This window comes from Elgaria multicarinata, chromosome 2, assembly GCF_023053635.1.
Source record: "Elgaria multicarinata webbii isolate HBS135686 ecotype San Diego chromosome 2, rElgMul1.1.pri, whole genome shotgun sequence".
Taxonomy (NCBI): domain Eukaryota; kingdom Metazoa; phylum Chordata; class Lepidosauria; order Squamata; family Anguidae; genus Elgaria; species Elgaria multicarinata.
In genome coordinates this window covers 78,640,190-78,664,901 of record NC_086172.1, presented here as the reverse complement: position 1 = coordinate 78,664,901, position 24,712 = coordinate 78,640,190, and the positions used below count along the sequence as shown (strand labels likewise).

The 24,712-nt window shown below is 40.8% G+C and overlaps 4 protein-coding genes across 4 annotated transcripts; 1 reads left to right on the top strand and 3 right to left on the bottom strand.

Moving 5' to 3' along the window:
- Nucleotides 1-4,230: 4,230 nt before the first annotated feature.
- LOC134393327 (olfactory receptor 5AR1-like) lies at nt 4,231-5,214 on the bottom strand. Its single transcript, XM_063118358.1, has one exon. It carries the CDS (start codon nt 5,188-5,190, stop codon nt 4,231-4,233), a length of 960 nt encoding a protein of 319 aa, XP_062974428.1. The 5' UTR covers nt 5,191-5,214.
- A 6,098-nt stretch (nt 5,215-11,312) lies between these two features.
- LOC134393326 (olfactory receptor 5AR1-like) lies at nt 11,313-12,272 on the bottom strand. The gene has a single exon (XM_063118357.1). It carries the CDS (start codon nt 12,270-12,272, stop codon nt 11,313-11,315), a length of 960 nt encoding a protein of 319 aa, XP_062974427.1.
- Nucleotides 12,273-15,611: 3,339 nt separating this feature from the next.
- LOC134393325 (olfactory receptor 5AR1-like) lies at nt 15,612-16,556 on the bottom strand. The gene has a single exon (XM_063118356.1). It carries the CDS (start codon nt 16,554-16,556, stop codon nt 15,612-15,614), a length of 945 nt encoding a protein of 314 aa, XP_062974426.1.
- A 6,499-nt stretch (nt 16,557-23,055) lies between these two features.
- Nucleotides 23,056-24,009, top strand: LOC134393324 (olfactory receptor 5AR1-like). Its single transcript, XM_063118355.1, has one exon. The coding sequence runs from the start codon at nt 23,056-23,058 to the stop codon at nt 24,007-24,009; it is 954 nt and encodes a 317-aa protein (XP_062974425.1).
- Nucleotides 24,010-24,712: the final 703 nt, after the last annotated feature.

Here is a 24,712-nt window from a genome sequence, read left to right as displayed (position 1 = left end):
CAAGGGCCAATAAATGGAGAACTGAGTTTGTTATTAGTGCATACAAATGGGACCTGAAATAAAATGCTGCAGCATAGAATTATTCTTTTCAAGATTCTAGATACTCCATTCCATTCCCCAGAAATAAGAGATGCCATGGAGAGAATAAGACAAGCACAAATGGAATTAGAACCAACTTCAATTTTATTGACTTATCCAAGGAAATCACCTGTTCATGGAAGAGAGTTAATATCTTACATTATTATTGCTACTACAGTTTGTCATGCAAAATATTGGAGACAATTAAAACCCAATAATAGCTGAATGGAATCAAAGCTGTATGATTATGACATTATGGCAAAGCTTATATAGGAGTTACAGTACAATCATATACATGTCTACTCAGACACGAGGCCCACTGAGTTCCGTGAGATGTACTGGCAGGTAAGTGGTATAGGACTGCAGCCTTAAAGAAGGATTGGGGGAAAATGTATACAGAGTTAGGATGTTTTTACTAATTATTTGCATGCTAGAGCACATTCTTCACAATATGAAAGTTTGTTATTTTAAATATTGCAAATTACATATTTATGTGCATCTATGCTTATGGATATATAATATAATTGCAATTACCCAAGAGAGGAAATGCTAAGTCATGTTTTAAAATTTGTACCTGAAAGGAAGTCAAATAACATTTAAATATTTTTCTAAAAAAGAGAGAGAGAGGTGCCTGATACACCAGCTTTGAAAAACTACCAGACAGTTGCATCCTATTCAAGATCTGGAGCAAGTGGTGTATCAATATATTATCAAGGACTTTATGCCACTCAATAGGACACATATTTTAATCTAGGTTTACAATGTCTACTCAGATGTAAACACTGTTGCATCCAATAGGGCTTACTCCCAGGTAAGTGTTGTACCCCACCTTGATCTGGAGGGAGAGGCAGGTAACAAATAAATACATATTATTATTGTTGTTGTTGTTGTTGTTGTTGTTGTTGTTGTTGTATTGCAATCTAATTGCCAAATCAATATCAGACATAATCACAGGAACCTCCAAATTCTATTTTCTAGTTACCTGGAGACAGTGTGCACAATAAGCCTGTGTGCACTAGTTGCTTGGGAACATGGGCAGGAGGGTGCTGTGTTGCACCATATCCTGCTTCTTCATCCCTGGCCAATGGCTGGTTGGCCACTGTGTGAACAGAGTGCTGGACTAGATGGACCCTTGGTCTGATCCAGCATGGCTCTTCTTATTAGGGCTGTGATCCGTTTCTCTTCAGTTCGGAGAAGCAATAGCAAAGCAGGGGGCTTCGCCTCCGTTATAGGCAGAGGAGAAGCGAGTCAGGGGGCTAGCAAAGCATAGCGAAGAGATGCAACCACAAGCAAATCTATTCACTTTTCGCGAAGCACTCTGCCCACCATTTTGGATAGTTTCCCCATAGGATTGCATTGTGGAAAAGATTAGTGTATAACTTTTTTGTTTTGAAACCCACATCCCTGAAACTTGCTGTGCTTAGAAAGTGGTGGTTGGGGGTCATTTGTGGAGAAGTTCAGACTTTGTCGTCCTGCAGTTTGCTTGCTATTAATTTGTTTAGAATCGTTTAAAGTGGGAGGGGTAAGGGTTTTTTTAAGCAATGACAGATAGATTCAACTCCCAAACGTGATCACTTGATGAAGCATCCTCCAATCCCAATGCTGGAGGGGGGGAATAAGCAAAACAGGATACTTAGTAACTTGGGATACTGGGTAACTTTTCTTTCTTTGTCTGAATTGACTTTTTCCAGTGTTTTTGAAACAGTAGCCCCACCAAACGCACAAACACAGCCTTAAATCATATATTAAGTAAATAAATAACAGATAGGAAACACAGCACTGCTACCCACCCTAACCTTGCTGAACAACTGTATAGATGTGGTGCAAGGGAATGATGTCCATAGGGTATGTGGACGTGCCCAGTGCACACTCCTGCCCTGGAGGGTCATGAGAACCCTCCAAATGTTAGCCAGTGAAGCTACTACTGCCTTTCATGAGTTGAAGTCTGTGGTAGCTTCTGAAAGACTGGTACCTAGACAGGAGCAGTCAAATTGGCACAGTTCCCCCTCCCCCTGGGCACGTCCACTTCCCTCTTACTGGTAAAAGACAGACATAGCCTTTTTAAAAAATAAATTCTTGTTGTTGTAATTCAGCAACACTGCTGCAGTGCTGCTTAATCACCCCTGCTTTATTTATTTATTTATTTATTTATTTATTTATTTATTTATTAAATTTATATGCCACCCCATAGCCCAAGCTCTCCTGACTTTCCCTCTTCAGGGAAGTCAGGCAGGCTTTCCTTGTGGTTCAACTTCTTATTGTTGTTGATTATTATTATTATTATTATTATTATTATTATTAATAATAATAATAATAATACTAGTACTGCTATTATTAACATTATTATTGTTGTTGTTGTTTACTAATGGCTGTGTAATCACAGTGCAGTCAATCAACTCTGAAGCAAGGAAGACAAAGCTTTACTCTATCCTCCTAGCCCCCTATTAGTTATGGGATGCAAAAGGCATCTCTCTGTGCTGTTCCTGCCTCACAGGGTTGGTTTGCATACTGGCTTTGATGGCCTGGAAAGTGGAAACAATCCTTGGCTCAGCTCACTTACTTGTGCCCCCAGAAATGTCTGCTGCATGTCCGCCTTCCCGCCTCTGCCTGGGTGCTGCCGTTGTGGGGTATTGGGATCTGCTGCCTGGGACTTACTTCCCCATAGATCTATGGCACAGTGTGTGTGTGTGTGTGTGTGTGTGTGTGTGTGTGTGTGTGTGTGTGTAGAGCACCTCTCTGCCTGCCTCTCTGCCCTCCTGGTGCCTGGGAGATGTAGATGGGCTGTGTGGGTCAACCCCACAAGCCGCTTGCATGCTTGCTCCCACTGCTTCAGGCCAGGGCATAGCCACCACCTGCTGCTGCCTCTCCTCTTCTGTGCCTGCCTCACAGGGACGGTATGTTTGTGTTTTGCTTTGACTCAGGGCATTAGTCCTTCCTGCACTCACCCTGTTTAGACTTCTTGAAGATCCAAGTAAATTTTTGAAGTGTGGAAGAAGATTCATAAGGTTTATCTACTCCCCAATTCATGGCATGTTGGGATTTCCTTTGAAATGGCCATCAATAAGGAAAGCCGATTTAGCTGTCTGCAGCTTTAAAAATCCCTGAGATATTTGGATTTCTGAAAATGGGGTGCGGGATTTTCAGAAATTCCCAAAATAGGGGATTGACTTCAAACTGGGCATGAAGGTGGATACATGGATAAGCTCTCATGGTGCCGATTTTGAAGTTTCTAACATAAAAATTGACGGAGTTCTAGAAAGGGGTGTGAATGGGGGTAAGGGGGTGATGCTTAAAAGGGGGGGGGAAATCGCCAAAAATCCAGGCATGCTCAGATTTGCTTGAAACTTGCCATAAATGTGGATCTAGATGGCATCTGTGAGGGTGCCCACTTTCAAGTTTGTACCTGTAAAAATGTCAGAGTAAATCCCATTTCTGAAAATGGGGTGTAGGATTTTCAAACATTCCCCCAAAATCAGGGGATGCTCGGATTTCCTTCCAACTAGGCAGGAATGTGGATACATGGATAAGCTCTCGTGGTGCTAATTTTGACGTTTCTAACATTAACAGAAAAAAGTTACAGGCACTTGGATTTCAATGCAAGTCTATGCAGAAAAAACAGCTCTGATTCAGATCCGGAGCTCCACAGCGAAGTGGAACGGACCACTGGCAGATCAATGCAGAACGGACCTGATCCAAATGTTGTGGATTGGGATCCGAAGCGGATCCGGGGGTCCGTGCACAGCCCTACTTCTTATGTTCTTATGTTCTTACCAAAAATATAGTGAATCCTCCTCACCTATCTGGAGTGCTGTTTCAGGTTTCCAGGCAGTCATACATTCTTCCAGGATTTTATAAGCTGTTAGGAGCTCAACAAGGCCATCCTACCCTGCCCCTTTCCATTTATATTTTACAACCAACATTCAGTGTTCTGTGGCTACTCTGCAGTCCCTGTATTGATTGGGGTGAGGGCTGCCTCCCCATTGAAGAGCTAAATCATAGTACTTAATCTCGGCATTTGAGAAAGTATCTCCACTGTTACTGATATTGTCATTGATGAACCCCCGATAAGCTCCTGAAGAGTGCCAGAACACAGTTCAAGGAATGCAGCACCTATTTCCCACACATTCTCTTGCTCTTTGGCTGTGCCTGTGGCTATTTTGAAGCAGAACTGCTCCCTTCCAAAAGCCCTATCTTGCCAAGGGTCTTTGCCAGGGCATCTTTCACATCCTTGTTCCTCAGGCTGTAGATCAGTGGGTTGAGCATGGGGATCACAACCGTGTAGAACACCGAGGCCCATTTGTCTTGGTCCATTGAATAGCTGGAGCTGGGCCGAAAATACATGAAGAGTAATGTCCCATGGAATATCCCAACGGCCGTCAGATGGGAGGCACAAGTGGAAAAGGCTTTGCGCCTGCCTTCAGCGGAGCGCATTCTCAGGATTGTGCCCAGGATGTAAACGTAGGAAACAAAAATCATGCCTATGCTGCTTGCTACAATGCAGCCAGCAAAGGTAAACAGCAAAATCTCATTGATAGATGTGTCAGAGCAGGACAGTACTAAGAGTGGAGGCTCATCGCAGAAGAAATGATTGATGACATTAGATCTGCAGAATGACAGTCGGAATGTACAGCAAGTGTATATCAGTGAATCCACCATGGCTATGAAGTATACTAGAGCCATGAGCTGTTGGCAGACCTTCTCAGACATAATGACTGAATACAGAAGAGGATTGCAGATGGCTACATACCGGTCGTAGGCCATCAAAGCCAGCAAAAGACAATCTACATCTACTAAAAAGCCTAATAAAAACAGCTGTAGAGCACAGGCATTGTACGAAATCCTTCTGCTCTCAACTAAGAGGTCCACCAGCATTTTAGGGGCAATGGCTGTGGAGCAGCAGAGGTCAGCAAAGGAGAGGTTCTGCAGGAAAAAGTACATGGGGTTGTGAAACTGGGGTTCAACACAAATTAAGGCAATCATCCCAAGATTGCCTATTACGGTGACTATGTAAACCAACAGGAAGATCGTAAAAAGAGGCAGCTGCATTTTGGGATTATCTGTTAATCCCTGAAGAATGAATTCAGTTATGACCGAATGATTTCCTTTATCCATTACCTTTGACAAAGATTTAGGGCTCAAAATGTTACATGTAGTTGAAATTTCTTTCTGACTTGTTCCTGATAAGGGAAGGGAAGAAAAATTGTGTTCTTTATTTATTTATTTGTTGCATTTATATACCGCCCCATAGCCAAAGCTCTCTGGGTGGTTTACAAAAGTTCCTTCCAACTTGGCTCATGTTTAAGAACCATTCTGGGGTTATCATGATTATTGGTACCACAAACCCCACTGCACAGTTATTAATGTATTTAAAACATTTCCAGAGCCCTATAGGTTTGGTGCGGGGGGGGGGGGGGAACCAAAAAATCATCTGACTGTCTGGACAATGTCAATGACTGTTTATGCTAGCTGGGATCCTGAACAGGACTGATCCTGTTAGAAGGTAGGATGACCTACTGAAACACCTAATTGTAGGTCCTGCTTGTTCTTTCAAACTCCAAACTTGCCAGTATAGCTGTAAAAAGACTTCGTCAAGGACAGCCAATTAATTCTCAAGTTTAATAGGTGAGGCATATTGAGACTGAAAAAGAAATGACTGTACAAACTTTTTTTGACATGTTCAACTATAAAATATGCTTGCTTATCTATTGCAAATCAGACAGAGATCTAGGAATTGTTCCCAACCTACCTTTTGCCCACCTCCATCAATAGTAACTCAATCTACCATTTGCCCACCTGGTGTATATTTTACTGTCAATAGCCTGAAGTATAAAGGTTACTCAGCGTAAGAATAATGTTCTGGTCTACTCAATATCAAATCACACGTGGATGGCCATAGTTAAGTGGTTGCAAGAAGGTGCTTTATGGCAAACCATGCAAGTCCAGTTTCAAGTACTTCATTTCATACTAAAAGTATTGGGGGTGGGAGGGGGAATTAGCACTCTTACCTGAAGTATAGTGAGTGTTTCCTTCCCAGCTTGCAGAATCTGTAAGGAGGGGAATGGATCTTAAATACCATTTGGTGCCTCCTGGGATATCGTCTCTGATGCACCTGACTATTCTGCATCCTGGGAACAATGAACCTTCCTGTGTTGTTTTTGGAACCTTTTGAGTTGGGAAAGGTTTGCATTTAACAGACATTTACTACCGCATTTTTTATTACTCTGTATCAGCTAATTGGCTGTAGTGTTAGTATCACATAACCCTGAGGTTCCCATCACCAACCAAGGGATTCTAGATTCTGCCGAAATGCTTAGGTTTGTGTTCTCTTCTCACGGAACCATAAATTGTCTTTTATTTGGAATCAAAGGATGATTCCACAACACATCCAAGCGAGACAATCCAGGGAAGTGGGGGGTGAGGGTGCTTTCCCTGCAACTTTTGTGCTTGTCCTGTGTGGACTTCATGGCTCTCTGATAGCTTTTTACTCCATCACGTACACAATTATTAAACAATTATCGCTCTCAGTTAAATGCAACCTAAAAGGTACACAGATGCTGGTGCCCGCTCTATATTTTGGACTACAACTCCTATATCCCCTTACTGTTGTTCATATTGACTGGTACTGATGGGAGTTGTAGTCCAAAGCATTAGGAGAGCATGAGATTGCCTTCTGTTGTTCTATAACATAGTCCCCCCCTCAAAAAAAATCATGTCCTTATGTCATTATGTAATTATGTAACTTACAGAATTATGCTGCTTTCAGAGGTTTTTTCCCCTTTATGAGAAAACCAGCAAGCGTGTTTATAGAAGATGGTTAGAGTTTTTTTATACTTTGCTTTAAAAGTTGAAAAGGAGATTGTGCTGTGTGATAGAATGGGTTATCCGTGCAATTTGGGAGGCAGAAAATGTGGTACATTTCAAATGCCTCCTGAAAACATACTTGATCAAATGCTGCTCTGCTTTACTGCTTTTTGTACTGTTGTAGTTTTTATATAGTTTTTAATAGTGTTTTTTTAAATGTTTGCTGTTTTAGTTAAAATTGCTTTAAATAGATTATTGATATTGTATTTAAATATGATATTTAATGTTATATGTAAACCTCTTGGAGGTTTGAATAATAAGCAGTACTGTATATAAATATTATAAACAAATAAATAAATGGGTTGTATATCCCCAGTTTTCCCCAGTAAGCATGGCTGGATTAAGGCAGGGATTAACTCGGTTGCTGCCCAGGGTCCGCAGCCTGAGGAAGCCAACCAGCATCCTAGGTCCACCTCAAAAATCTCATACATGTGTCAGATTACTACAGCACAGTATGCTGCTTACATCTGCATAATGTAAATTTATTATTATTATTTATTGCATTTTTATACCGCCCAACAACCGAAGCTCCCTGGGCAGTTCACAAAAACTAAAACCATTCAAAGTATAAAACACAGTATAAAAACATGATATAAAATACACATTAAAAACTGATTTAAAACATACCATATATGATTAAAACATCCTGAAAACATTCTAAAATTTCACTGGATAGGCCTGCCAGAAAAGATCAGTCTTTATTGCTTTTTTAAATTCTAAAAGACTGTCAAGTTGACAAATCTCCTCCGGCAGGCCATTTCAGGGCGGATTGTATGGGAGAAGGCGATCCCACCGGTAGCCTGGACCCAAACCACGCAAGGCTTTAAAGGTAATAACCAACACTTTGTACTTCACCCGGAAACTAATCGGCAGCCAGTGAAGAGATTTTAAAACTGGTGAAATGTAGTCACCTCTAGGTATACCAGTGACCAGCCGGGCTGCCATATTTGGACTAATTGAAGTTTCCGGATTAGGCACAGAGGTAGCCCCATGTAGAGTGCATTGCAGAAGTCGAGCCTCGAAGTTACCAGTGCGTGCACTACCGTCTTTAGGTCTTCCAACTCTAGGAAGAGGCGCAGCTGGAGTATCAGCCGAAGCTGATAGTAGGCACTACTGGCTGTCTCATCCATCTGGGCTGTCATTTGGAGCAATGGATCCAGAAGCACCCCCAAGCTGCGAACACAGTCTTTCAGGCGGAGTGTAATCCCATCCAGAACTGGTTGACACACCTCCAAACCCAGGTTGCGGCCTTTGACAGTGAGCACCTCCATCTTGTCTGGATTCAGCTTCGGTTTGTTTTTCCTCATCCAGCCCATTACCGCCTCCAAGCATTCATTCAGAGGAGACATACTATCCTTAGCTGACGCTGTTGTTGAAGGCATAGAGAAATATATTTGGGTGTCATCAGCATACTGAGAGCACCCCGCCCCATGCCTCTGGATGATCTCTTCCAGCAGTTTCATGTAAATATTAAATAACAGAGACTAGCCGATGAGACCACATCACATCAGTCCTTTTCCAGCTTCATTGGCTGCCAGTCCAGGTCCAGGCCCGTTTCAAAGTGCTGGTATTAACATTTAAAGCCCTAAACGGCTTGGGGCCAAGCTATCTGAAGGAACGCCTCCTCCTGTATTTACCTGCCCGGACCCTAAGGTCATCCTCAGGGGTCCTTCTCTGTGAGCCCCTGTCAAAGGAAGTGGGGCAGGTGGCTACCAGGAGGAGGGCCTTCTCTGCTGTGGCACCCCGGCTGTGGAATGAGCTCCCTAAGGAGGTTCGCTTGGCACCTACGTTATATGCTTTTAGACGCCAGGTGAAGACCTTTTTATTCTCCCAGCATTTTAACATTCTATAAATAAATTTTAACTTGGTGTTTTAAATTTGTAATTTTGCACTGCTGCTGTTTTTATCTGGTTGAGCTATTATTATTATTATTATTATTATTATTATTATTATTATTATTATTATTATTATGGTTTTATACTGTTGTTTTATACTTTGAATGTTTTTAATTTTTGTGAACCACCCAGAGAGTTCTGGCTATTGGGCGGTATAGAAATGTAATAAATAAATAAATAAATAAATAAATAACGCATTGGGGAAGGATGGCACATTGCAGTACGCCACAGAGCAGCTCCTTTTTTGACGAACAGCTATCCACATAATTTTTAAAGATAAAGAGATGAAACTTGGCACCATGATAGCTCTTAAGGAGTGTTTAGCCATGCCAAGTTTGAATCAGATCCATTCATGCCTTGATTTTTAGGATTTTTTTAAAAAAAAAAAATCCCATAAATCATTTTTAGGATATACTTTTTTTAAAAAAATCCCATAAACCATTCTCCTGATACTCCACCAATGTGAAATTCCACCTCTTTGCATTTGTGGATGATCTGTTTTCCTTTACTTTGATAATGCACAGCTGTGCATCTCCAGTTCATTAAAATAGAGATGTGCTGGGATCCTTAGGGACATGGGCTCCTTCCCCTCACCCTCGTTCTGGCTTTGTTGTCTAGCGATTTACTGATTTAACGTTTCATAAGCTGGGCTCATTTTCTGCGGGCAATGACGGTGGGGTTGGAGCAGTAAAAAGTCCATTCAACTGACTAAGCACAAGTCCATTTGTTCGACACGGAGTGCTGGAGGAAGAGAACTTCCCCATCCTCCCCTTTCATCAGCAAGACTCCATCCAAAGTGCATGCCCCCATCAAAGGAAAAAGCGAGAGGACAGCAATACACAAAGGTTTAAGGGAACATTAAATGTGCTTGGGGAAATAATTCAGACTTTCCCCACACCAAAATAATACGCAAAATGGAGTAAAAGAGGCTAGTTGGGTGGAAGACAGGGACAACATCATGTGGATCCCACGCTGCAATACCAGATACCAGACAGGGTGAGAGTGCATTAAACCGCTGGTGTAATGGAGCTCTGTGGCTGTGCACTGCCTCAGGCCAAATCCCCAAATCCAAGGCAGGCCTGTCCAATTTGGTGCAACATAGAATGAGTCTTTTCAAGTTTCTAGATACTCCATTCCATTCCCAACAAATAAGAGATGCCATGGAGAGAATAACACAAGCACAAAAGAATTAGAACCAACTTCAATTTTATTGACTTATCCAAAGAAATCACCTGTTCATGGAAGAGAGTTAATATCTTATATTATTATTGCTATCACAGTTCATTATTTAAAATATTGGAGACAATTTAAAATCCCAATAGTAGCTGATTGGAATCAAAGCTGTATGATGATGACATTATGGAAAAGCTTATAGTTATATAAGAGTTACAGTACAATCATATATATATATATATATATATATATATATATATATATATATATGACTTCAGCCTTAATGAAGGAAGACAGGATACAGAGTTAGGATGCTTTTACTAATTATTTGCATGCTAGAGCACATTCTTTACAATATGAAAGACGTTACTTAAAATATTGCAAACTACATATTTATGTTTATCTATGCTTATGGATATATGATAATATAATTGGAAATGTCCAAGAGAGGAAATGCTAAGTCATGTTTTAAAATTTGTACCTCAAAGTAAGTCAAATAACATTTAAATATGTATTTTTAAAAGAGAGAGAGAGAGAGAGAGGGAGAGAGATGCCTGAGGTCTGGAGCAAGTGGTGTATCAATATATAATCAAGGACTTTATGCCACTCAATAGGATACATATCTGAGTCTATAGCCTTAGAATTTTCATAGGTTTAGAATGTCTACTCAGATGTAAACACTATTGAATTCAATAGGGCTTACTCCCAGGTAAGTGCATATCGTATTGCAATCCTAATTGCCAAATCAATATGAGACATAATCACAGGAAGCCCCAAATTTGTGAACCGCCCAGAGAGCTTCGGCTATTGGGCAGTATAAAAATGTAATAAATAAATAAAATAAATAAATAAATAAATTCTATTTTCTAGTTACCTGGAAACAGTGTGCACCAGTACAAAAAATGTAGTGAATCCTCCTCACCTATCTGGAGTGCTCTGTTTCAGATTTCCAGACATTCTTCCAGAATTTTATAAGCTGTTAGGAGCTCAACGAGGCCATCCTACTTTGCCCCTTTCCATTTATATTTTATAACCAACGTTCAGTGTTCTGTGGCTACTCTGCAGTCCCTGTATTGATTGGGTTGGGGGCTGCCTCCCCATTGAACAGCTAAATCATAATGCTTAAACTGATCATTAATCATGTTCTCAGTAATATGAACCTCAACATTTGAGAAAGTATCTCCACTGTTACTGATATTGTCATTGATGAACCCCTGATAAGCTTCTGAAGAGTGCCAGAACACAGTTCAAGAAATGCAGCACCTATTTCCCACACATTCTCTTGCTCTTTGGCTGTGCCTGTGGCTATTTTGAAGCAGAACTGCTTCCTTCCAAAAGCCCTATCTTGCCAAGTGCTTTTGCCAGGGCATCTTTCACATCCTTGTTCCTCAGGCTGTAGATCAGAGGGTTGAGCATGGGGATCACAACCGTGTAGAACACCGAGGCCCATTTGTCTTGGTCCATTGAATAGCTGGAGCTGGGCCGAAAATACATGAAGAGTATTGTCCCATGGAATATCCCAACGGCCGTCAGATGGGTGGCACAGGTGGAAAAGGCTTTGCGCCTGCCTTCAGCGGAGCGCATTCTCAGGATTGTGCCCAGGATGTAAACGTAGGAAACAAAAATCATGCCTATGCTGCTTGCTACAATGCACCCAACAAAGGCAAATATCAAAATCTCATTGATAGATGTGTCGGAGCAGGACAGTACTAAGAGTGGAGGCTCATCGCAGAAGAAATGATTGATAACATTAGATCTGCAGAATGACAGTCGGAATGTACAGCAAGTGTGTAGCAATGAATCCACTACCCCTATAAAATATGCTAGAGCCATGAATTGTCTGCAGACCTTCTCAGACATAATGACTGAATACAGAAGAGGATTGCAGATGGCCACGTACCGGTCGTAGGCCATCAAAGCCAGCAAAACACACTCTACATCTGCAAACAAAGCAAATAAAAACAGCTGTAGAGCACAGGCATTGTATGAAATCCTTTTGCTCTCAACTAAGAGGTCCACCAGCATTTTAGGGGCAATGGCTGTGGAGCAGCAGAGGTCAGCAAAGGAGAGGTTCCGCAGGAAAAAGTACATGGGGTTGTGAAGCTGGGGTTCAACACAGATTAAGGCAATCATCCCGAGATTGCCCATTACAGTGACAATGTAAACCAACAAGAAGATCGTAAAAAGAGGCAGCTGCGTTTTTGGATTATCTGTTAATCCCTGAAGAATGAATTCAGTGATCACCGAATAATTTCCTTTATCCATTACCTTTCACAAAGGATGCTGGGCTCAAAATGTTACATGTAGTTGAAATTTCTTCCTGACTTTTTCCTGACAAGGGAAGGGAAGAAAAATTGTGTTCTTTATTTATTTATTTGTTGCATTTATATACCGCCCCATAGCCGAAGCTTTCTGGGTGGTTTACAAAAGTTCCTTCCAACTTGGCTCATGTTTAAGAACCATTCTGCGGTTATCATGATTATTGGTACCACAAACCCCACTGCACTGTTATTAATGTATTTAAAACATTTCCAGAGCCCTATAGGTTTGGTGCAGGGGAGGGGGGGGGACCAAAAAAATCATCTGACTGTCTGGACAATGTCAATGACTGTTTATGCTAGCTGGGATCCTGAACAGGACTGATCCTGTTAGAAGGTAGGATGACCTAATTGTAGGTCCTGCTTGTTCTTTCAAACTCCAAACTTGCCAGTATAGCTGTAAAAAGACTTCGTCAAGAACAGCCAATTAATTCTCAAGTTTAATAGGTGAGGCATATTGAGACTGAAAAAGAAATGACTGTACAAACTTTTTTTGACATGTTCAACTATAACATATGCTTGCTTATCTATGGCAAATCAGACAGAGATCTAGGAATTGTTCCCAACCTACCTTTTGCCCACCTCCATCAATAGTAACTCAATCTACCATTTGCCCACCTGGTGTATATTTTACTGTCAATAGTCTGAAGTATAAAGGTTACTCAGCGTAAGAATAATGTTCTGGTCTACTCAATATCAAATCACACGTGGATGGCCATAGTTAAGTGGTTGCAAGAAGGTGCTTTATGGCAAACCATGCAAGTCCAGTTTCAAGTACTTCATCTCATACTAAAAGTATTGGGGGCAGGAGCGGTAATTAGCACTCTTACCTGAAGTATAGTGAGTGTTTCCTTCCCTGCTTTCTGAATCTGTAAGTACAGGAATAAATGCCATTTGGTGCCTCCTGGGATATCGTCCCTGATGCACCTGACTATTCTGCATCCTGGGAACTGTTGTGAATATACTAACAATGAACCTTCCTGTGTTGTTTTTGTAACCTTTTGAGTTGGGAAAGGTTTGCATTTAACAGAGATTTACAACTGCATTTTCTGATTACTCTAAATCAACTAATTGGCTCTAGTGTTAGTTTCACAGAACCCTGAGGTTCCCATCACCAACCAACAGATTCTGGATTCTGCCAAAATGATTAGGTGTGTGTTCTCTTCTCATGGAACACAGAACCATACATTGTCTTTTGTTTGGAATCAAAGGATGATTCCATAACACATCCAAGCGAGACAATCCAGGGAAGTGTGGGGTGCGGTGGGGTGGGGTGGGGTGGGGTGAGGTATCTCTTGTGCTTGTCTTGTGTGGACTTCACAGCTCTCTGATACCTTTTTCCTCCATCTGATATGAAATCATTACAAAATTATCATTCTCAGTTGAATGCAACATAAAAGGTACACAGATGCTTGTGCCCTCCCTATATTTTGGTCTACAAGTCCCATATTCCCTTACTGTTGTTCATATTGGCTGTTACTGATGGGAGTTGTAGTCCAAAGCATTGGGAGAGCATGAGATTGCCTTCTGTTGTTCTACAACATAGCAACCCCCATCACAAAAGTTGACAGTTCTCTGATTCTCACAAAACACCATGTCCTTATGTCATCATGTAATTACGTAACTTATGCAATTATGCTACTTTCCTTTATGAGAAAACCAGCACGCGTGTTTATAGAAGTTTGGTATACTTCTTTAAAAAAATTAAAAAGGAGATTGTGTTGTGTAATAGAGTGGGTTCCCCATGCAATTTGGGAGGCAGAAAATGTGGTATGTTTCGAATGCCTCCTGAAAACATACTTGTTCGCCAAGGGCTTCAGTCCCTTGTAAATCACTGCAATTGATCAAATGCTGCTCTGTTTTACTGCTTTTTGTACTGTTGTGGTTTTTAAATGGTTTTTAAAAGTGTTGTTTTGAATATATTTGTTTTGTTGCTTTTCTTGACATTGCTTTTAATAGAAAATTAATATTGTATGTGAACCTCTTGGAGATTTTAATATTAAGCAGTATAACAATATCATAAAATAAATGCATAAATGGGTTGTGTATGCCCAGTTTTGCCCAGTAAGCAAGACTGGATTAAGGCAAGGACTAACTGGGTTGCTGCCCAGGGCCCACAGCCTGAGGGGGCCAAACAGCATCCTATGTCCACCTCAGAAATGTCACATGTGTCAGATTACTACAACACAGTATGTGGTTTCTGCCATGCCTTACCACATACTCTGCATTTACTGAACATGTTTACAGAAATCATGAAAGAGAAAAAGAGAGAGACCCTTTTCAATTTAAACTCTGCATTGGGTTTATTTAAAAAAAAAAAACTTGGGGCACTTGCTTGTATGCCTTTGAATGGACTTTCCTATCTTTGCCTGTAGTACCAGAGGCCTTATAAACAGAGGAGTCCTAAGCCAGATCTACAGTAAGTAGGATATGACACTTTGAAAAACACTTTCACATTTGTGTGTTGTTGCACTATTTCAGCTTTTCACCTTTAATGCTACTGTGTTGGCGAAATCTCCTGCCCCAGCTCCTAAGTTCTCCTCCAGTAGATAATTTTAATGTATTTATATGTTTTTATTTCAGGGCAAATACAATCATATGGCAGCCTGAAACTGTGCAATTACTGCACCCAATCGGAGCATCTAATGTCTCCTAAAATATCCAACAATTTTTCAGGCATTAATGCTCTGAGTGTGTGTGTTTCTTAATTGAACATCTCCATATTTGGAAGAGGCTGAGTGGGGAGAGGGATAGCTTTTATATTGATATCGGTGGCTAACCGAAATGCTTACATCTGTGTAATTTTTAAAGAAAAGGAGAGGAAAATTGGTAGAGTGATAGCTCTTAAAGAGCACTTTAGCCATGCCAAGTTTAAATCAGAGCCATTCATGCCTTAATTTTTAGGAATTTTTAAATAAAAATTAACAAAAATGCTAACATCTGCAAAAAAATTAAAGATGAAGAGATGGAATTTGTCACCATGATAGCTCTTAAGGAGTGTTTAGCCATGCCAAGTTTGAAACAGATCTATTCATGCCTTGATTTTTAGGATATACTTTTTTAAAAAAAATCCCATAAACCATTCTCCTGATACTCCACCAATGTGAAATTCCACCTCTTTGCATTTGTGGATGATCTGTTTTCCTTTACTTTGATAATGCACAGCTGTGCATCTCCAGTTCATAAAAATAGAGATCTGCTGGGGTCCTTAAGGACATGGGCTTCTTCCCCCCTCCCTCGCTCTGGCTTTGTTGTCTAGTGATTTACTAATTTAATGTTTCATCAGCTAGGCTCTGTTTCTGCGAGCAATGAGGGTGGGGTTGGAGCAGTAAAAAGTCCATTCAACTGAGTAAGCACAAGTCCATTTGTTCGACACGGGGTGGAATATGAATATGAATATGATCTGGAGCAAGTGGTGTATCAATATCATTGAATAGCTGGAGCTGGGCCGAAAATACATGAAGAGTATAGTCCCATGGAATATCCCAACGGCCGTCAGATGGGAGGCACAGGTGGAAAAGGCTTTGCACCTGCCTTCAGCGGAGCGCATTCTCAGGATTGTGCCCAGGATGTAAACGTAGGAAACAAAAATCATGCCTATGCTGCTTGCTACAATGCAGCCACCGAAGGTAAACAGCAAAATCTCATTGATAGATGTGTCGGAGCAGGACAGTACTAAGAGTGGAGGCTCATCACAGAAGAAATGATTGATAACATTAGATCTGCAGAATGACAGTCGGAATGTACAGCAAGTGTATATCAGTGAATCCACCACGGCTATGAAGTATACTAAAGCCATGAGCTGTTGGCAGACCTTCTCAGACATAATGACTGAATACATAAGTGGATTGCAGATGGCTACATATCGGTCGTAGGCCATCAAAGCCAGCAAAGGGCAATCTACATCTTCTAAAAGGCAAAATAAAAATAGCTGTAGAGCACAGGCATTGTATGAAATCCTTTTGCTCTCAACTAAGAGGTCCACCAGCATTTGGGGGGCAATGGCTGTGGAGCAGCAGAGGTCAGCAAAGGAGAGGTTACCCAGGAAAAAATACATGGGGTTGTGAAGCTGGGGTTCAACACAGATTAAGGCAATCATCCCGAGATTGCCTATTACAGTGACAATGTAAACCAACAGGAAGATCGTAAAAAGAGGCAGCTGCATTTTGGGATTATCTGTTAATCCCTGAAGAATGAATTCAGTAATCACCGAATAATTTCCTTTATCCATTACCTTTCACAAAGGATTTAGGGCTCAAAATGTTACATGTAGTTGAAATTTCTTGCTGACTTTTTCCTGACAAGGGAAGGGAAGAAAAATTGTGTTCTTTAGAGTTCCTTCCAACTTGGCTTTTGTTTAAGAACCATTCTGGGGTTATCATGATTATTGGTACCACAAATCCCACTGCACTGTTGTTAATGTATTTAAAACCTTTCCAGAGGGGTAGCCCTATAGTCTGTCGCAAGGGGGGGGATGGACCTAAAAATCATATAATTGTCCACAAATGCTTATGCTAGCTGGGATCCTGAACAGGACTGATCCTGTTAGAGGATAGGATGTCCTACTGCAACACCTCATTTAGGTCCTGCTCATTATTTCTAACTCCAAACTGGCCTGTATAGCTGTAGAAAGACTTCGTCAAGGACAGCCAATTGATTCTCAAATTTAGTTGGTTAGGTATATTGACCCCATTCAGAAGACATCTTAAACCATGGCTTTAACCATGGTGAATGAAGCAAAAAGCCTTATTCATCGTGGTTAAAGCCATGGTTTAAAATGTCTTCAGAACAGGCCCATTGAGACTGAAAAAGAAATGAATGTACAATCTATTAGGAATAAAATATGCTTACTAATCTATTACAAATCAGACAAAGATCAAGGATTTCTCCCCAACCTATTTTTTGCCCACCTCTATCACTAGTAATTGAATCTACCATTTGCCCACCTGGTGTATATTGTAACTGTAAATAAACTGAAGAATAAGGGAATAAGGGTTACTCAGTTCAAGAATAATGTTCTGGTCTACTCAGTATCAAATTACACGTGGATGGTCATAGTTAAGTGATTGCAAGAAGGTGCTTTATGGCAAACCATGCAAGTCCAGCTTCAAGTACTTCATCTCATACTAAAAATACTGGGGGTGGGAGTAGGAATTAGCACTCTTACCTGAAGTATAGTGAGTGTTTCCTTCCCTGCTTTCAGAGTCTGTAAATAGAGGAATGGATCTTAAATGCCATTTGGTGCCTCCTGGGATATCGTCCCTGATGCACCTGACTATTCTGTATCCTGGGAACTGTTGTGAATATACTAACAATGAACCTTCCCTTGTTTTGTTGTTGTTGTTGTTGTTTTGGTAACCTTTTGAGATGGGAAAGGTTTGCATTCAGCAGACATTTACTACTGCGTTTCTGATGACTCTATAGTCAATATCAGCTAATTGGCTCTAGTGTTAGTTTCACAGAACCCTGAGGTTCCCATCACCAACCAATGGATTCTGCATTCTGCCAAAATGATTAGGTGCGTGTTCTATTTTCATGGAACACAGAACCATACACTGTCGTTTGTTTGTAATGTCACACATGTGTATGATTACTACAGCATAATATGTTGTTTCTGCCTTGTCTTACCACATACTCTGCATTTACTGAACATGTATGCAGAAATCATGGAAGAGAAAAAGAGAGGGACCCTTTTCAATTACAATTAAAACTCTGTATTTGGTTATTTATTTATTTATTTATTTATTTATTTATTTTAAAAACCTCCTTTCACTTGTGTATTTGCACTGTTCTGCTATACCACAGTGCCACCTAAAGGTTAGGTAATGGAAATGCTGGAAAAGAAACACTCCTCATGTATTTCTTGGGTCTCAATTCTGCAACAAAACCAAAAATTAGATACAGTAGATTAACAGCCTGGTGTAGAAAAGCTCTAGGACTCCTGCTTTGGGTGTTTGATACCAAAAGACTATAGCGCAGTTAGAAAACGAGTGAAATGGAAGATGAAAACTTCTGTTCCTAACCTTTCACTCAAAATAAAGATTGAAGTTGAAGCCTTTTATGTCATTATTCTCCAGTGAACAATTGAACTCTGCTGCAAGTGTTAGAAGTCCTATGAGAACTTTTCATCCCATTTTCAGTTCTTCACAGAAAGCAGTTCTGATGCATAAGGATTCCTTTTCAGACAACTTTGCTCAATGCACATCTGACAGAGGGTGAATCTAGCAGCAGTCCTGCTCAGTTGATAACAGGTGAGTGCCTTACATGGATATAATGCATGAACTGGGCTTAGATTATTATGCTTCCAAGAAAGCATGGAAGACAACGTTCCACTAAGAAAATTGTGGAAGATATGGGATAATAAGATATTGCTATCTGGCAGCTGATAGATATGTGGATAGCCCCTAGCTCATTCTCTTCCTTTCATTGGACTCAGGTCCTTATATCAAGGTGCTTCCCAAAAAGGCTTTAATTATGCAATCACCCTGCCTAATTAATGGAATTTTAGAGCTTTTCTACATGTGGCATTTACTGTCTGCTCATCATTCCCCACTCATGGTTGCTTATAGGTTCTTTAGACAATGACATGACCCTCCAGTTTTGCTTCTGTTTTTAAAAAGCACTTTCACTGAGTATTTTTAGAGACAGGAAAATGCAGTATTATTTAAACAAAGTGAAAGGGCACTCTGAAGTACCACAGTGCCACCTAGGGTTTCTGCACTGGGAAAGCAGGAAAGGAAAAGTTCTTTGTGTAGTACTGAGAACTCAATTCTGTGAAGAAACTGAAAGCAGTTATAGAGATTCCAGATGACATTTTCTACTAGTAAACATCCCATGTTTTCCCATGCCCAAAAAAATCTGTTAAGAAGGGATGTATTTTCCTTCATAATAGCTGCATAATCTTTTGATGGTAGCAGTAGGAGCCCTCCATCTGGAAGCATCCTCAGTGCATTCTTACTGTACGAGTTCAACATTTATTCATGCTGCCAAGAAAATACATTGTCCTATGGGCACTGTTGAACTTTCAGAAAGCATGAATAAATTGAGCATTCCATCAACTCCACCCTACATACAGCCATAGCTGGAAGTTCTGATTAAACCTCACAATAAAATCCTGGCACTTTACCCGATAAATAGGGTACTCGTGAGGAAATGGAATTTCTGAAGTATTTTGCTGAAGCCCAAGCAAACCATGGAATAACATACTTTCTGGCATTTAATGCCTAGTTCCTTGAATTATTAGAGACATGAGAGAACCTCAAAAGGTTCTTCAAGCAATACCATGGGAAGAGGCCATCTCCACTTCATCTCTAATCAGCTTGGTAGAACAGGGGAAAGGCAACAAGGGCATTTATAACAATGGGCAAAACAGTTTTACTTCAAATATCAAACTCAGAATCTGTAGCCAGATATTCTTCCCTGACTAGGGTTCCCAATCACAAGCACAAGCCTTACGTGTCTACACTTGTCCATGCATAGTGCCTGTTCTCTTATCCTAAACTGGAGTGGCCATTTCCGCCTCACCAAGAGAGGGAATGAATCAGCCAAAGAGCGAGCAAAAGAGAACACGGATGTGCATAAAATTTGCTCATTCTAATTTATATGTATGGATGTGTTATATGTATGGATGCGTTATATGTATGGATTCAGAAATAATTACTATAGTTTAAATAGAAATGCAATATTTATTTACATCCTTATTTGTACCACGCCTTTCTACCAATAAAATTGGCATTCAGTACATCTCCCCAGGCTGTGACCAGGTGGCCTATGTGCCTGCCTGCTTAGTCTGCTGCCCAAGTGCTTCCTGTGGATGGGCAAGGGCAAGGCCCCTCCCTGCTCTCCCTCCTGATGGCTCTTGATCTTTTAACCAGCTGTGGACCAGACAGCCCTTCAATTAGAGAATTGTCCTCTGACAGCCCTTCAAACAAAGAACTCTTCTCTGTACACTGAAGACACAGAGGTTAGGCAGGAGACCCAGGAACGATCTCACTCCACCTTCACAATACATGGACAGAATGCAAGAACTGTGTTGTTATTTTTAACTTAGCCTATACTTCAATAACAGGTCTTCCACTGATGCTCAAGTTAACCCTCCTAAAAACTTGGGAGACGTTTTTGGAAATATCTCTGTGGAATTGTTAGATGTAAGCCTTGCAGAATACACATTTTGTGAAGAATGGCCAGCTGAATAATATTTAAGTAGCAGTGACCAGCATTTTCACTGTCACTGTGAAGATTTACACAGTATCAATGCAATTAACCTACAGCCCTTGAGAATCAATTTAATTCACAGTACAAAGAATCAAGAGATCTTTCTTTTGGGACATTCCACATAGAAGGGGTCCCACAAGGGATATTCTACATGGAAGAGGTTTCTGAGAGCCATTATATCAATATAACTACCTCTTCAATATCAGGAGTTTCAAGATCACTTAATCAATCTCTTGAGTTGGTCAAGATCAAAAATCCCCAGCAAGCATACGTATATATAATACCAACCACCATTTTCCATGTTCTTTAAAATACTTCCAGATTTCATGAAGGGCACAAAACAAAGGTGAGTCACTATTATATTTGCTTAGAAACATATTAGTTCCTTCCCCCCCTTTTTTTTCCTTTCATCTTTTTTTTTCAGTACGCAAACTGGGTGCTATGCATGGGGGGGGGGGGAACGGATGTTTTACCATCATTCCAATTCTATTGCAAAAAAATGTGCTTTAGAGAAACACAGCTGATACATATACATAATTTATGAAAAACTGGGCCAAATGGTCTTGGCTACACTAATATTAAGGTGCAGAGGACAAGAGGGGGGAGAGATCAACTGATATGTATATAATGCAATGTGTATGATACAGCGCATGTTTCATTTTTGTGGCATTCTTTTTTAATGTATAGCAACAGTTGAGCTATTTTGATGAAACCTGGAAATAAGACACAGCACCCCCAGTTCCTGCATTTAACCAAGCTGCAAAAGCATTGTAGAGAAGTGGCATAGTTGAGAATTAGCACCACTCAATAGCCAAAGCTCTCTGGGCAGTTTAGGTGTGCAGACCATCTGCAGTGCAATCTGAGCCCTCTATATGAGCACCCAAATGCATAGGAACATAGGAAGCTGCCTAGTCTGGGGTCCTTCAGACAAGACTGATAACAGGAACCAGAAGGTTCGAACATATAAGACCGATTCTGGCCTGCTTGCATTGGCTGCCTGTGTGTTTCCAAGCCTGATTCAAAGTGCTGGTTTTAACCTATAAAGCCTTACACAGCTTGGAATCACAATACCTGATTGAACGCCTCTCCCGACATGAACCTACCCATATACTACACTCAGCATCTAATGTCCTCCCCAGGTGCCTACTCCAAAGGAAGCTCAGAGGATGGAAACAAGGGAGAGGGCCTTTTCAGTGGTGCCCCCCACTCAGTTATGGAATTGAGGCTCACCTGGTGCCAATATTGTTATCTTTTCAGTGCCAGGTCAAGACTTTTCTCTTTTCCCAGGCATTTAACAGCAAAGGTTGAGTTTTTAACTGACCCAGAATAGTTGTTTTAAATGGATAATTTATGCTTTTTATGGTTTTAAATTTTGTATATCGATTTTTAATGTTCAGTGTTTTAATCTTTGTAAATCACCCAGAGAGCTTCGGCTGTGGGGTGGTTAATAATAATAATAATAATAATAATAATAATAATAATAATAATAATAATAATAATAGAGATTGATCCTGGCACCTTTTGGATGCCAAACATGTGTTGTGTATACTGAGCTACTGGAGGACCAATTCATGTCACCCTTCCCACCACCACTCTCAAAAGTTAAGAGAAGATTGCACAAACTGGGCCTCTCTTTTTTCAGCTGCTACTGTAGACAGAATAGTTTGCACTAAATGTCTCCTATATGTATGGAGGGCAAGGTGCTTCATCTGCCTCCTTACTGCAGTGTCACCCCCATGTTTTCAGCATTTTAACCCTGATGATTATTATAATTACTGGAAAGACTTACATAATAATCCACTGTCACTTAGTGGCAGGGTCTACACTACTGCTTTAAAATGGTTTATAACAGTAGTGACAACTGTTGGGGCCCAAGACACACTCTATATACAGTTTTCAAACTGCTTTCAAAGTGTCATATCCTGCTTGGTGTAGATCTGGCCAGTATCTTGGGGATAATTCATATTACTCTGGCTTTTTGACACTATAAGGAAAGTAACTTTATTGCAGACATCTTTCATGGAATCCATGTTTGTAAATGGGTTTACCATATATAGCTTTGCTCCACCACCGGGAAGATATATTATGAACCCATACTGATGAAGTGCCAGCAATCCTCACTGCCTTCTATAAAGGCTCCTCATTCAGTTCAACAGAAATTGCAGTTTCACATAAAGGGATGCATGCATTGAACCTATACCACTGGAAAAGGAGAAACACTGTCTCAAAAGCGCTCTTTGTAGAACTCCTCTACATGGACCTCTACATGTTCTGATTGTGATAGAGATGATGACCTGTGTCAAGTTCCCCCCTGCCCTTCCAAAACATTTAGTTCAATCAACTCCATGTCCAGACTTCATTGCATTGTACTTTTCTCTGCCCCCCACCAGGAGCAGCTCATCAATTCCACCCGCAGAGCTCTGGATTGAAGACATGGCTCCTTACTAACATATATTTTCTTTTCTAACTTACAGATCAGACTTCATCAACAAACCATATAATAGGTACAGCAGGGAATGGCTGAGGGAAACCACACAAAGGTGACTGAGTTTGTGCTCTTGGGATTAGTGGACAGTCCCAAACTGAAGCCACTGTGCTTTGTTGTGGTATTAATGATGTATCTAGTCACCTTTACTGGGAATCTTGGGATGATCATGTTAATCAGAATCGACCCTCAACTCCAGAATCCCATGTATTTCTTCCTCAGCCATTTGTCCTTCTTAGATTTTGGGTATTCCTCAGCCATTGCCCCCAAAATGCTGGAGAGTTTTTTAGCAGAGAAGAAAACCATTTCATTCACAGAATGTGCTGCACAAATGTATTTCTTTGTCTTCTGTGCAAGTACCGAATGCATCCTATTGGCAGCAATGGCATATGACCGGTACGTAGCCATCTGTAATCCTCTCCTTTATATGGTTACTATGTCCCCCAAAATGTGCGCCTTAATGGTGGCTGGATGCTACCTTGTTGGCTTCATCAATGCAATGACACAAACCATCTCCACCTTTGCACTCTCTTTTTGCAGCTCCAATGTCATCAACCATTTCTTTTGTGACGTTCCCCCTTTGTTAGCTCTTTCCTGCACTGACACAAGCATCAATGAAATGGTACTCTTTGTATTTGCCACAGTCCTGGGCATTTTCACCTCAGCAGAAATTGTAGTGTCCTACACATTCATCCTGTCTGCAATCTTGCAGATCCGCTCAACTGAAGGGAAACAAAAGGCTTTTTCGACATGTGCTTCACACCTGGTAGCTGTCTCTATCTTCTACGGAACAACGGTCTTCATGTATCTGCGACCTAGCTCTAGCTACTCCATGGACCAGGACAAATGGGCTTCTGTGTTTTACACAGTGGTGATTCCCATGCTGAACCCCCTCATCTACAGCCTGAGGAACAAGGAAGTGAAAAATGCCTTGAGACGAATTCAAACACAGATCACTTTCTTGAGGGGCATGAGAAGTTTATAACACTGACAAATAAAACCATTTTATCTAAGGGGGTGATTCAATGCACTAATAGTTTTAAAGTCCACTACTCATGTTTCCAGCCCCTGCACCCCCTCCAAATCTGTTCTGAAGAATCCCCCAACCATCGGGAGCAGATTTGGAGGGAGCACTGGGGTCTGCAAGGGTGGAGGAGAGGATAGAGAAGTCCCATTCCAGTATCTGCTCCGTTAGTGGAACAGCAATCTTGGATCCAACTCCTCTGCTAGAGGGTCACGACATCATTTTAAAAAACACATAAATAACCATGAGTAGGGAATGATGTGTCCACAATAAATGCCTTGTGTAAAAAAGTCAAGAAAGAAAGAAAGAAAGAAAGAAAGAAAGAAAGAAAGAAAGAAAGAACCCGAATAAACAAATACATTATCTATGCAGTAAAATAGTAAGGGTTTTTTTTATTAGTGATTAAACCTCTGTTAGTGATTGGTTGAGCTGCCCTAATGTCACAGAGAGGTGGCAGGCAGAAGAGGAATGGCTGGCTGCCATTGGCTAAACTACTCAGATTCAAAGGAGACAGTGAAGTCAAAAAGTGAAGAGGGGTAGAAGAAGTACAGCGATAGGTAGAAAACAGTATGTCTGTTTGATACGAGCAAATAGCCAACATAGGAGAAAAATTGTGCTATTCATGTTGAACAGGTACAGGTAAAAGCTATATTCATTACCATAG

Coding starts and splice junctions, on each gene's coding strand:
- LOC134393324 (XM_063118355.1), top strand. CDS start 23,056: ATGGCTGAGGGAAACCACACAAAGGTGACTGAGTTTGTGCTCTTGGGA.
- LOC134393327 (XM_063118358.1), bottom strand. CDS start 5,190: ATGGATAAAGGAAATCATTCGGTCATAACTGAATTCATTCTTCAGGGA.
- LOC134393326 (XM_063118357.1), bottom strand. CDS start 12,272: ATGGATAAAGGAAATTATTCGGTGATCACTGAATTCATTCTTCAGGGA.
- LOC134393325 (XM_063118356.1), bottom strand. CDS start 16,556: ATGGATAAAGGAAATTATTCGGTGATTACTGAATTCATTCTTCAGGGA.